At 32.8% G+C, this 15,265-nt stretch overlaps 1 protein-coding gene across 4 annotated transcripts in view; it reads right to left on the bottom strand.

Moving 5' to 3' along the window:
* ATRNL1 (attractin like 1) overlaps nt 1-15,265 on the bottom strand; it is a 491,394-nt gene that overhangs the window by 353,111 nt on the left and 123,018 nt on the right. For all 4 annotated transcript variants that reach the window (XM_032190853.1, XM_032190854.1, XM_032190850.1 and 1 more), the window contains exons 17-19: nt 13,816-14,004; nt 9,264-9,482; nt 4,395-4,532 (exon numbers count right to left, since the gene is read on the bottom strand). In XM_032190853.1, coding sequence (XP_032046744.1) covers nt 4,395-4,532; nt 9,264-9,482; nt 13,816-14,004 — 546 coding nt within the window. The remainder of the gene's footprint in view (nt 1-4,394; nt 4,533-9,263; nt 9,483-13,815; nt 14,005-15,265) is intronic.

Raw genomic sequence — 15,265 nt, 5'->3', positions numbered from 1 at the left:
TTCCCCAAGGAGCACATAGTTTAGCCTGCTGACTACTGAAGGTTCAGTATATGCTGACTAAGGAGGTAAAATTCTGAATCCCCTGATTTTCAGGACAAATATGACCCTGGGTTTTTCATTTGCAGTTCTTGCATGGACTATCATGAAGAAAATGCAAGTGTTACAAAGGCTGCTGTAGCTGAACAGGTGCTATTTGCTGTTAGACAGTGCCAGAGGAAAAGCAATCTGCAAATCTGGCCATCTTTCACAGTTAGGTAGAACCTAAAAACCAAGGGGACAATTTTCAATTAGTTGCCATGAGTTTAACATCTTTATCACTTCCATAGACACCAGAAGTCAAGACATCTGCCATTCCTCAGACTCTTCTCTCAAAATAAACAAACATATAAAACACAGATGTCAGTTACTCAGCAGAATAATCATATTCATTGATCAGCAGGATTTGAACACCACTGATTTCCCTTCTGTTACTGCAGATAAAGCTTAGGTATCAACAAGTAACGGATAAGATTTATTTTTACTTCATTTAAACAACAGAAATAAAAGTAAACAGAAATTATATCTAGAAAACAATTTTACTGTCTGGGTCAAGTTCACTTAGCTCAAGGTGCGTTAAAGCTAGGAACTGAGTCTAAGATCTTAGTCTTTTAATGATGCCTATCTTTGTCTTTTTTAAACCTCCTGAGATAAGTGAAAGTGATATGTCTAATGTCTAATGAAAGTGATATATCTAATGAATAGATGCCTAAGTTTATGTGGAAAAAATCCAGGGTTTATATACATGTACATATATATATGTATATATATACACATATAATCATAGCTAAACATGAGCATAAATAAATATAGGTGGGAAGCACTGACTTACACAATGTGCAAAAGAAGCAGACAACATACAAGTTGCTCTCTCAGAGACACACTTCAGAACAGCAGATAAGCTCACGTTTCTTCTGCCCTTCACACTCCAGGTACTGGAGGAACACAAAAGGCACCCAGACCTCTTACCTGCCTCCAGGGGATACTACTGACTTGATGTACACCCAGTGCACGTTCACCAGAAGTGTGCTTAGTTTTACTAATAATCTGGAGATCCGGTTAAATAAATATATAAACTTTTCCTGGAAACAATTAAGTTCAAATTTTCAAACAATGATTACAAATCAAATGTGGGTGGAAGCTGTTGCCTTTAATGTTAAAAATGTCAACTGTATGACAGAAGAGGAAGAGTTAATCCTGTAATGTTACAGACTTGCTTTAAAAACTTCACTCTTACAGAGTATCTGATAGGGGGCTTTTACAAAACTTTTTTTAACGTTTTAAACTCCATAGTTTTTAAGGCTGATCAGAGAGAGAACAGTGGGAGTTAAAACACAATGTTCCCAATGTGCTGGTACTCACAGCTTTACTCCTACTGCAAAAGCAACAGCAATAGCAGTTCAATTATGGGAAAACTGAACATTGTTTGGGATGTTATCACTTTATGAAAAAATGGCAATACAGCAAAGAGCTTAAGTTATCTTATTATTAAACGTATTATATATTCACAGTGTGTGCCATATGTTACTGTAAAGAATTCTCTCCTGGCATCTCATACATTTAAAGACTAATTTGAAAAATACCTTGCATAAAGAAAATGACAAGATGATAAGCAGCTAGAGTAATTTTTTTTTTTAACATTGTCAACTAAGTAGATGATTAATAAGTTTGAAAATAATGCTAATAATTTTGTCAAGACAACACAAATTTGTTCCAAGTAATCTCCCATACTGTTTTCTCCTGTTACTTTATGCTGTAGTTGGTAGTACACATCTTACTTTATTTTTTCTAAAATTTATATAAAACTGTTGCACATTTCCCAGATATAGAGTACAAAAGAACCAGAGCTTGAAGAAAATACAACACTGAGACAAATCACTAAAAGCAAGATAACATCTGTTCCATCTACGTTTAGAGCTGTTTTATTTTCAAAATCCATCAATATTTAACAATTAATTTTGTATTACTGAATTTTAATATTTATGCTTCCGAAATTGTACCTCAAATGGGACATGAGGAAATTTTTTTTTTTAAATGTTCTAGACTTCCTAGAAAAAATAAACAAAAAGGGGTTAAGAACGAACTGGAATAGCTGAGGGGAAAAAATGTTTTTCAGGGACTTAAAAATTTCTTATGTATCTCCTTGTCACTCCTTTAAGATAAGAGATGCAAGGAGCAACAAAGACTATTCCACCCTATAAAATAATAGCAAGCTTTTCTTGAAAACCTTCTAAATCTATAGTTTAGATAGTCAAAGTAGGGAAGTCCAATTTTACCTATCAGTACAACAGAAGAATTTACGGAATACATGAGTATTTTTGTCATTTCAGGAAGAAAAATATTTTGACATACACAAGTATGTTGTGAAAGTTTTTTAGTTTTTCTCCCAGCATACACCGCTTTATCTCTCAGCTACAGACACTGAGTACAACCTATTCTCTCAGCCTCAACTGCTCTTCAATTCATAACCAAGTCACACCCTTGTAACTGTAGCAGTTATTTATATGAAGAATATTATAATATCACAATGTTCTTTAAGAGTTATAGTCATTATCATGTCATTCCTTTTAAAAGTTTCCAATCTGGATCCTCAAAGAAATATCTCAGTAGCTCCACATAGGGAAAAATGCACCACATGCTCAGGAAGTCTCAACCCTTCTTTGTTGAAGGATGAGACTTAGTAGAAAAGAAATGTTGGAAAGGTCCAACCAGAAACTTAGCAGGCAGCAGCAGTGAAAAGTGGCAGAATAAGAGAGTATGAAGAGACAATTGGTTCCAAAATCCTCAAATTCAAGTAAAACTGTTTTGATTGCTCCCTATGGATCACTAATATTTTTTCTGCAGAAATCCCAGGCTTGCAATTTAGGCACCACTATCACAGAGACAAAAGTCATGGTACTGAAGAACATCTAAGTTCATAATGACAGGATTCATCAAAATGGTATAAAGATTTAAACAGTTTTATGGGCTTTATACTTCAAAATATAATGCTGATAAATAATACCAATGCAGCTAAAGACTCAAAATAATTATCATATTTATTTTTAAAGCATAATTTAATCTAAGTGACTCCTGTTAAAATCATGTCTACCAATAAAAATATGAACTCTTACCTAGGGCTGAAAAAACAAGTTGTAAAATTTATGATTTTACTGGTCTTAAAAATTGATTTTAGCCATTATTGCACTACACATAATTCAGTAAAGGTGATGGAATGCTTATTTGGTTAGATAGCTAATGTATCCCTGAAGAATAAAAGCTATAGTAATAAGTCATTTTGCCATAAAGGTACTATAGACAGCAAAAGAACATTTTGTCAACTTCAGGAAATAAGAGAACTATTAAGAATTATTTAAAGCTTCATAAAGCACCACCAAAATGTGCAACTGCCAATAGGGATAGACATTAATCTTTCCATCCCCTTGAACACACTTTTAAAATACCGTGCTTGAGTTTACCAGATGTGCAGCTTCATGCATTGACTACTGCATGTTAAAGTGCTGAGGAACAAGTGAACCCTTTAAATGAATAAATATTCCTTAAGAAATAAAGGTCCAGTTAAATAAACTTCAATATCAGAGAAGAAAAAGTCACAGGAGAAAATTGTCTAGCTACCTACTAGATTAAATCTCAACTACCTTATTAGGTTTTCATATTAAAAATATTCCCATACCCCCATTTAGCTATTAGTGAAGGAGTTACTGTCAACTTTAAAATCAACCATGCAAGTAAAAAAGCAGCCCAACAGCAATATACAAAAATTATCTCGATTATGGGATTTCATTCTTTCACTTCAAGGAGAATCCTCCAATGTTGTGATTTTAAAACCAAATAGATTTAAAAGGTTAGAGTAACATACAATCCCCAGTATACCATGCTGTTCAAACTGTGCATGAATAAGACTTGATGGTCTCTTGAATTCATTATTTTTCCATTAACATCATACATTGATTTAAATGAATGCTACCATGTATTACTGTAGATAACGATTTTCACTTGTACATTCTTATTTTTATGAGGACTGTTTACATGCAAATAAATGATACCCCTCTGAAGTACCATAATTTAAGGTGTTGCCCACATGACAGTTTCTTGTTCCTCTTTTGCCTAAGAGAGCATCTTTAAATTACTGTCTTGTTTGTAGAGCATGCAAATTGAACTGCAAACTGAGGATTCTGAATGCAAAGTTTCTTTTAAAAATATAAACCTGGATTTTAAATTATTAATTTATCTTATCAACATATCTGGTATCAAACCAACATTTAACCTTTAAAGAAAAGTGAAAAAGTGAATTCCACATTACATAAATTGTTTTTTCTTTCTTTTTTTTCTTTTTTTCTGCCAGCAAACCAACTTACCTGTACATTGTCCTCCATTAGTGGGATCCCCATAATATCCTGGCATGCATGTTTCACATTGTTTTCCTGTTGTTAAGTTTTTACATTGATCGCAAACATTACTGTTGATGCAGGTGCTGTGGCCATTACACTGGCAAGCTAGAATATAACATTTAAAAAATCATTACTAGATTGCTCTTTGGAATAAAATCATTCTTGTGTTATTACAAAAATGCAAAAGAATGTAATTCTGAGGAGTTTAAAGCTGACTGATCACTAGCATATAAATATTTATAGTTTGACACAAAGTTTCTTCAAAATAGCATTATGACAAGACAAATTCACTGAAGACCACAAAAGTTGATAACATGGTGACTTGTGAGCTCAAGGGTTGTGAGAAAGTCTATTGTGGGTGGCTGAATCCACCCCACATAGCTTTAAAATGCTGCCTAACCACTTAAGAAATCTGTTAAGAGGCAGTAAGCCACTAACTGAGACCAAATGAAAACCCCTACCTACACACAAGCTTTTGTGAAGAACCTGAAATGTTAATGCAAAGAAGAAAATCACAACTCGCACATGAATGTACTGAGGAGAGGGGATACACAAAAAAATTAACCAAGGATCATTCTATTTGTAACAGTTCTGTTCCTCTCATTAGCTTTGGTACAATAAGGGGCTTTTAAGACATCAGAAACACATCGAATATTTGCAGTCTCTAGGCAGTCTAGTAGATTGACTTTGGTGAAAGTAGAAGAAACTGGACTCCCATTGACACAGTTTATGTCTGACCCTAAAGACATAATTAAGCTTTCTGTCAAAAGTGATTTTCTGGAAATCACTGATCTTGTAACATCACATCTTTTCTCTTGGTCCAGTGCTCCACAAACTCTCAGAAAGCACTGATCACACTGATCACTACTGCAGCAAACCATGATGCAAACTCTGCCAGAACGATTGATCCTGCTGCCAGGCCTTGGCTGAAGGAGCGGAGTTTTCCAAGACAACCTCTCTGTACTGGCAGGACCTCAGAGCTCACAGTGCTCAGCAGATTAGCAATCTGTCAATTACAGCAATTTGTCAAGTGTCAGATTATGTCAAGCCTGTCAATCCCTACTGGTGAAGGGTGTGTAAGACTCTGCAGAGGGCAGGTATGATCATTCTGTTTACTCTTTTTTGTAATTTGGATTTTTAATCTGAAAGTCACATTTAGTGGTGCCTTGGTTAGAAATAAAAGTGGTTCTCACAGCATGACTTATAAGTTTTTGGAGCTGGTTTAGAATTTTACAACTTAATATATTTACAATCCTTGTCAGGCTTGGCTCAGAAATTGTTAAAATTAAATTTAGAATCTCTTCTTATGTATCTATAAGATCGTGTAGACTAAAATCCAACATTTCTGGTCTACTGGAAAATAAGTTGGTTTTGTTGTTTTCAAGGGGGTGGGCATTTGTTTTGTTGTTGTTTGCTTCTTTTGTTTTGTTTTACGGTTTGGGCTAAATCTCTTTACAAAATACAATTTTTCTTGTTCTTTCTTATTCCTAAGAATGCTTGCTTTTTAGACAATTTTCTGGTGTTTACCTCCAGGCATAGTTTCTACACCCTTTAATACCTTTCTCAGAAAAAGCTACAAGAAAATACCATGAACAGCTCCATTTTGCATGAGTCTTCTTAATGTCTTCTACATTAAATGTAGATTTTTAGATTTTAAATGTGATCTTTGATCACAGTTTAAAATAAAATAAATAGGACACTTGTTTCTTGTTAGTTAGTGGTGTTTTGTGTTTGGTTTGGGGGAATTATTTTTGTGGTTGTGTCTGTTGTTGTTTGGTTTTTTGGTTTGTTTGTTTTCCAAATCAAATCTATACCATTTTGTGGGATCTAAACTTGATGAAAGTAATATAATTTAGATAAGAGGATCCCATTATTGGTGTAACTGTCGCAGGCATACAGTAACTTTGGCTTGAACCCTTTAAACTATGAACTTGTTGACTTGAACCTTGTGCAATGTATTTAAGAATATGAATTTAAAAAATGGGATAATAGTATACTTTTTCAGGTTAGAATGAACACCAGGGTTTTGTTTGTTTTTCCAGCTCTTTTGCACAAACTGATTTATTGCCTTCAAATACTACATGCATAATGACAGAGTCTATCAGATTCTGGAGCAATATCAATTAAAAGTGAGTAATGTGATCAAAAGAAAATCCGTTCATCATATCATTACATGCTACCCCAAATTTGCATATGCAAACAGGTCCTGAAGATGAGCAGCAGAGATGCACAGAAGTAAAAGTTAACTGCAAAATCCTTATTTTACTCAGAGAACAGATATTCTTTGCATAAAATCAGTGTAATTAGAGTAAAAGAAGATTACCTAATTAAGAAAGTATCAATAACATCAGGATAATGTTCAGCTTCTGATATTTAAGTAGTCAGACATTGATTTGTAATTCTATTTTTTCTATTTTATTTCTACTCTAATGACTACCTTTGTATATATGCATTTTTTTGGGTGTTATTTAAAGGATATATAAAAGTAATCTTTATTAATCACATTTTTGACGGTGAATTTCATTTTACTGCAAGTCATAATATTAAGAGCATAATATACGAGCAGGAAAGCCATGCATTTTCTTAAGGCACAAGAAAACGGAGCAGAGTTTAAATGAAATTGAAAATGTATACCGTTAAGTTATATACAACAAGGACCAATACAGTTTATAATTTACATGATACACCATTTTAAAAATAATACTGTATTTTTTCCTTTATCATATTATCAAGGAAGGCAAAAAGTCAAATGAATTGCACAACTTTCTGTGATGCAGACAAGATGGCAATCACACTGATGGCACAGTATTTAAAAAGTAAAATAATAAATAAATGAGATGCTGCAAAATGACTGTTGCAAAACCGACTGTTGTAAAATTACAGGGTTAACCTTTTAAACACACATTTTTTGCTTAAGTAATTTAACATACATCAATGACAGCAAGAGGGTAAGTTTTTCATGCATACAGATGTGATTTAGCTGAATATTCAGTGCAGTTCCCTTGAGATAAGCAATTTCATGTCCAATTTGTTTATGATCTCTGTGTTGAAATGGTTGGTGATGCTGACAACCATTGATAATTATAGTTTAAAAAACATTTCCTAATAGGAAAATACATTAAAAAAAAAAAAAAAAAAAAAAAAAAAACACTGCATCACAATCTGGATCTGGTGTTAAGATACTTCAACTAGCAAACTAAGAAGAAACAATTTACAATACTGAGACTGCTTTCAGAGGAGAATTGTAGTTGTTAAAGAAAAACTTGGACAAGTTCACGTCCTTCCTAAGCTGCTATTCTCATGAAAACTCCCAACGTTATTCATTTTCCTTTACTTTTCTAGAGGAAAAAAAAAAAAAAAAAAAAAAGAACTTCTGAATACCAGTTTTAAACACTAATAGTTGCCCTGAGACACTATAAAAAGCATGGAGATTAAATATTTATACAGGACATATATAATATGTCCTTACTTTCCCCACACATATAAATATATTATTTATATATAAACATGCATTACATCATTTATATAAAAACATGAATGGTTTAGCCAATTGCTCATCATGTTGCAGAATTATCTTCAAAGTAAATGTTATAACCTATTTATTTTTATTTTCCAAACCTACAAACTGCTCAGTATTTTATACAGATTTAGTATCGATTTTATTATATTTCAAGTACATCAACTGAACATTTCCAGATTGCTGGGCTAAGAATAAATTATGTTTGTTAAATCTATTATAGTTAATGTTGTAAGAAAACGGAAACAAAACCGACAGCCTATATCAAAATGAAATTTCACATCAGCTGGAAATTTTAATTCTATGCCTTTGGAAGGATTTGCCTCTTACAAACTCATAGAAGTAATAGTTGGTTTTGGTGTGTGTGTGTTTTAGGTGTGTGATTCATTGTTGTGGTTATTTTGTTTTTTATACTGAAGTGGAACTTGTATGCATCCTTGGCTGTGAATAAAAAAGTTTTGATCTTAAAAAGGCTCCAGCTTCAATATTTACCAGCAGTAGGAATGCTTGCTGGAAAAATAGCACTTTGTCAAAATTAGAAGATTTATTCTAAAAATAAAAACACACTGGAGGTCTGTCCAACTCCACTGTGTGCTGGACATTTATTCCCACTTCTGCACTGATGCAGCTACCCTGCCTTCAGGATCTGGATATTTCCATACAGAAAGCACAATTTCCACCATCTTAAAGCACCTGATGTCTTGCTTACTTTTCCAATCAGCTCAAAAATTAGAATGTTATAACATATGTCTGCTTTTGTAGTCTTAACATACTATTTACATCTAAGGAGTAAACTAATCTGGAAGCACAGCTCAGACACTTGGCAGCCCCGCAATGCTCTCTCACAGCCATCTGAACCTTGGTGTGAGCGGTTGGGATGCAGGAAGCTCCAGCCATCAGCAGTTGGCCTATTTCTCTGCAACTGCAACCCTTTGATGGATATGGAAGATAGAAGAACAAAAACTGAATCAATACAGCTGGATTTCAAGATGTGTAGGACAAAATAAGGACAAATAATAACAATTTTGATTAAACTATCAAATGTATTAAAATATTATGTAAAAAATGTATTAAATTTCATACATGTGTACAAAACTGAGCACATTTGTGTTCACTAGATATAGACAGAAAAGAAACTTTAGGAAATATTTTGGAAAAACATCTATCCCATGCACATATTATCTGTATTCCTCAAAATAAAGACATTACTTTGATGTGTCTAAGCAAAGAAGCTTTTATTCATATCATAAGCTCAGGAATGCTACTACCAAAAAATAATTATTAAAAATGGAAGATAAAAACAAATCGGCAGACTTTACCTGGACACTGGATAAAAGACCACTCATAGTTTTTCTCTTTTGGGCAAAGACTAGCGTCAAGTGCCATTTCATTAGAATGCATGCTAACAAGCTTCATCGGTCCTCTTGATGATCCTTCCAAACATTGCCCTTTTCCAGTATTACTTGGATCATTGCACCATCCACAGCCAGGCTGTTCCAAACACTGCCCACAGGTCCTCAGTCCAGAGCAGTTTTGAGCTTTGTTAGATGGAATACAATATTAATGCAAGTTTTTTGTTTGTTCGTTTTATGTTTAGCTCTTAAAAACAAAACAAAAAAGCTAGATTTATACAACAGTTAGAAAGAAGAATTAACTTTGCATCACTATATCATGCTACAAATTCAAAAGTTTTAGTAACATTTTTAAGACTACCTCCATGTTTCCTTTAAAAGATCACAAAATACACTACAGGTCATTACTACACCATGAACCACCAAAAAATATTTTGGGTAAACAAAATGATACAGACGAGCGATATTACACATCTTCATTTAACTTTAAATCCCATTTTAAATATCTATTTTGCATTTGCATTATTTAAACACATTTTATGGAATGCATATTGCTAATTTTACTCATGTAAACTGTTCTTCCAACAGGAACACTCCAAAACTCAAGAAACGGTCAACAATGCAAAAAAAAATGAAAAAATCTGGTAATTCAAATTCAACCCAAAATTTGGGCACAAAGTTTTAGGATGATATCTGTTTGTGGATGAATAAACATGACTTGGTCTTCTCATCTTGAACTTCTGAAATAAGCTTGCACAATAGATGTTTTAAAAAAGGATTCAAAATACAAATCATAATTCAAGATATAGTTCAAACAATGTTATTAAGAATCTTGTCTTTTACAGTAAATCAGTTGTTTGTTTTTGCATACTAAAACCAAATCTCTAATTATTTTATACTGTACCTTTTAATAGAATAATTACATTTCTCATAAAAATGGTCATCCTCATATTTGAGCAAATCTGTTTAGAACCAATTAAAATTCATATTTTGAAGTTACTGGCATTTCTTTTTAATAACAAATTACTAATTTAGTATCTTCAAGAGCATTAGAGCTAAAAAGGTTAAGCTTTATATACTACAATCATATTTAAAAAAACTTCAGGAAGATCCTACCAGGAAGACAAATAATCTAAGACTATCTATGAAGTATTTTAAAGTGTTGTTGTTGGACACTCAAATGGATGCTACATTGTCATAAGTTAAACCTTTAGAATATCTGATGTGATGAACTAGGTAAAGCATGATGACTCATTTATTTATGATTCTTTTCTTCCCATTAGAAATTCAATTCCTATGCAACTGTTAGGAAAAGGGTAAAGCCAGTTTGGGTCTTGGAGACATTTTTACTTTTTAAAACAGATTTCACTTGTCCTCCTGATGATCCTTCCTAATAATGCTGTGGAGGCATTTTAACTTTTTAAAATTCTTCAAACAAAAAACTCTTAACAATGAAAAAAATACCATATGCAATGCCACAGAATCCATAGAGACTTTGAAACTCCATAGGAGAAAGTATAAGAAATATACTTAAAGTAAGTGTGTGAATGTTTCAGGTCAATTTCTCTGGGGGAAAAAAAATAATAATAAAAAAAAAAAATTCAGGACCAACAAATAAGTAAGCTGAGGTCTACAAAAGGCTAGCCCTCATCACCACTAAAACTGTCAAAACAATCTCTTAATATGAGATTATTCTACAAAATAATTACTTCTTATAAGCAATAAATCTGGTGAGTACTCTTATCAGCTGATTGTAAATGAAATTAAATGGATTTTCAGGATTCCCCAAATGACTGATGTTGAAATTATGGAGTTCTGCTAGTACATACAAGAATGCATAGCTCCAGTTTAGCATTTAAATTGCAAAAATTATCAAGTAACTTTTACTCCAAATAATGACAGAACTACAAGAACAAGCAGCAGACCTAAGTTTTTTTAAAAAAAACTGTTCAAGGGTCAAGGGTCTATTCAAAGAATGGTGTAATCTAAGTGCAGAAACAGTCATGAACAGAAATAGAAGAGAAGAATAAAATCTTACAAAAGAAAAGAGAACAACAGAAGCAGTTTCTGTATCTGCATATATTTTTCTTTCTGTTTTTTTTTTGGTTTTTTTTTTTTTTTTTTTTTTTTTTTGCTTGGTGTGCTTTTTTTTTTTCCATGGGGGGTGGAGGTTATTTTTAAAGATATAGTTGAATTCCATTCTTCAAGTAGAAACACTGCCCCTTGACAAGGGAATCCACTTTATTACCTCAGCAGCATTAAGTATAAAGCTACCTAATTTTTACATGATCTAGACTGAAGCGGTGTCTGAATCATGTTTCATTTGTACAGTCATTTTCTTGTTTAATGCAAAATCTCCAATGCTTTAAACTCTGGGGGAAAAACAAACAGACAGAAAACAGCCTATGGACACTGAATCTTGTTTTTCCTTAATTTGTGCAGTACAAAACTCCCTTTCATAAAGATAAGCCGGCATACAACAAATCCCATTTGGTTTATTTAATATAAAATCTTACAGACCTGACAAAAAAAATGACTATTAAATTAAAAACTTTTTTTTGTATTCCCCATACAAAGAAAATATGCATGATGTACAAATACCACACAAGCACAGAAACAGAATTATAAGTTCAGACTGTAATTAAAATATATGCTACTTTAAAAAGCTAAGCATCTGTCAATTTTAACTCCAAATTTTCAGTCATCTTATCTTTGGCCACAACTCACTATCAATTTTATAAGTTGTAAAATTAAGTCCTTTTAGGACAGGAAAAAGCTTAATGGACTGTTTAAAGAGTGAAACCTTTACATAATTATGGTATTATTATTTCAAATATACATGGGAAAAGAGAATAAGTTTCCGTTAATTATTTTTCAATCAAACAATGGCTAATGACTAGATTTAGAGGACAAAACCCTATTTCTTGTCCATGCTGAACCAGGACACTAGCAGCTGGATTAATATCTGAATTTTACATTTTACATTTCAGCATGAAATTTTACCAGAACAGGTCAACATTGCACTGGCTATATTTCATGATTACTATGAATGAAAGAGGAGTCTCAGTTAAGTTAGAAGTACAGGCTCTGCAGGTTTCACTACCCTTGGATGATTTCAAATGAAAGAAAAAATTGCCCATTTTAAACCATTGCCCTTTTAAACCAAACTTCTATCCTAAGACTAGAATGTATCAATGGATCCCAGGCACGGATCCATGGATTACAGACATGGCAGGACCTTATTTTACTTAATTTCACCTCTTGGACTTAGGTGAAATAAAAGACCTTTTGTCTTTGTATCAATAATATATTAGACAAAATCATAATCAAATTATGACCCTGAAGCATGTTGCTTCTTGTTGTCCAGCAGCATCTCAATATACCCACAGTATACCCAGTTATAAGATGTTCCAGAGACTATCATATCAAAAGACTCTCATAGAGAGAGAAAGAATGTCAGAAACCACTAGTAAGACTCTCAAAAAGAAGAGCAACAATGAGACTTTGATGGTCAGCTTCAGGAATCCTATATATTAAGTTCAAGACCCACTGGATTAGAGTCCTTTACAGGTGGAAAATATTTTAACCAAGTCTTTAAGGATGGCAATTTGTGAAAATTGTAAGAACCGGTCTTCTGTAGAATGATGTCTGAGGATTTTTTCTAAATAGACCGTGACTGAGACAAGAATCTAAAGCATCGGGCAGCTTGCTCAAGTATCTGTGAATTATGGCACTGATACATGCTGGAACTGCACGGAGCTGAATTTAACAAGGTCCAGCCAGTTCAGACTTCAGAAAAAAATAGCATTAGCTGAATAGTGCACTGAAAGGCATGTTGAATAGGTTTCTTTTTCTCCTAGAGAGGCATTGGATCGATTTCCGATGAAATGTGCTTCCAAAAGGGACATTTGGGGAATACCTTTGCTGCGTAACAAAGAAAGGAAACATTTATCTTTTATTTTAAAAGGATGAAATGAGCACATCTCAATCTTGTACATTAATGCAACCTGACCCAGTCTGATCACATGGGACAAAAGTTTTCTGTGCCTCCTTTTATCTGCCTAATAGTCTGCTATTCTTTCTACTTCCATGGAGGGGGCAAACAATTTGCAAGAGTTTATAAAATAATTGCAAATTAGAAGAATTTACAGAGGACATAGGCCATTTGTTTTGCCGATGTGTTACAGTATTCTCAAGACTATTAGTATCATTATTACATTGTTTTATCTTTGCATGGTAGGAAAATTGACTTCATTGACTCTGCTAACAAAATATATAGCAGAATCTTAGAAACACTGAATTCATTTCATCTCCCTAGATGCTGTATCTAAGATGTATCTAATCGGAGATATTATGTCTCTAATTTTACCAGTATTTGGTTCTAACTCATGGCCATCATTTCATACACCAAAGCTAGTCATAGAAACAAATCACAGTATTTTCACCTAAAAACAATAAACACTTATTTACTGTCTCATTTAAATATGAGAGAGAACCAAGTGTTCAGTTAGGCACTTACGGGAGCACGTGGCAGTTTGCCATTCTAGACATTGTCCGTAGGGGAATGAGATTATATAGGCATTTGAATCAACGCATCGTTTCGTACTGCTGCACCACATACATTCCATACCATTACTCGTACAGTTGGAACATGTTGTTCTCAGGGAGCATGGCTTTTTGCAGGGTCTTGCATTCTGGTTGGGACTAACTGAAAGACAATCACAAAAAAACGTAATTTTGAACATAAATTCAATTTTAGTTTGTTGTTGTTTTGTTTGTGTGCTTTTTATTATTACTATTATGCTTCATTAGAAATATCCTTTTTCAAATGAAAGATGACTTTGATTTTAAATAGTCATAAATAGTTTGGTCCAAACTTGTGGTGAAGTATTTAAATACAATAAACACTTATAGAAATTATTAAGTAATCCTCAGTATAAATCATACTCTAAAATAATTCATTTTAAAAGGATCATAGCAATCTTACCTATATAACAAGATCATAAATTTAACTTTTATTGCCTGCTAAGGTGAGTTTAGTTACTTGCACATACATAACTTAAAATATATATATCAAACTTTTATAACAATTACAGTAATCTATAGACTTCTAGGTCTATTGTTCTTGTTATTACTACTTATGACTTACTTGTCTCCTAAAAATTTGCACTATAGCGTACATATTAAAGTAACTATAATGCAAAGAGAAAGGAGCAAAAAGTACATTACTCAATGTACTTTTTTTTTTTTTTTAGTGGAGACCACGTTTTCACTAGGTTAGTAGTGTACGTTAATTCAAACAGTTGAAACCAAAAGAATTTTGGTTTAATGAGTTATAATCATAATCATTGGTTTCATACTCTACTCATTTTCTTTGACTTCAAGATGAGTTCTCAACTCATTCACCATCTTTTTTTTTAGCACTCCCAATCACTAAAACTGGCTCTGGCCTACTTATTCATGCATTCAAGCTGTGATTTGCTCTTAATTATAAATAATAATAATTTAAAATGAACAAGAAAAAAAAATCTATCAAAAATCAGACAAACTACAAAAGTATTCTCCTAAGGTTGAAGTACTTAGGCTTCTACTGTCTCTGAAATATCTCAAGAACAAAAATCAAATAAAAAAACAGATACCATTCACAGACGCATATAACATTGATGTAACTGGAAAACACTGCGTCATATATACATCACTTTTGTTCCACCTATTGTATCTTTTATATTTTGAGGTCTCTTGTATTATGACAATATCTTTTATTACCCTGAAAAACATCTGGTAAATAATCATTAACTCAAAACTAACACTGTGGAAAAAAAATAATAGGAAATAGAGGTAGCATTAACGTTTACTTTGCCATTACATTACTATTTAGAGTTATGTATAAGAAAATAAAAAATTGTTAAATCACACTTTGGTTATGCAAGTAAAGAACTCTGACTATTTCACAGCTAAAATATCAGATT

The sequence above is a fragment of the Aythya fuligula genome, chromosome 7 (assembly GCF_009819795.1).
Source record: "Aythya fuligula isolate bAytFul2 chromosome 7, bAytFul2.pri, whole genome shotgun sequence".
Classification (NCBI taxonomy): domain Eukaryota; kingdom Metazoa; phylum Chordata; class Aves; order Anseriformes; family Anatidae; genus Aythya; species Aythya fuligula.
This window is presented reverse-complemented; position numbering and strand designations above follow the sequence as displayed.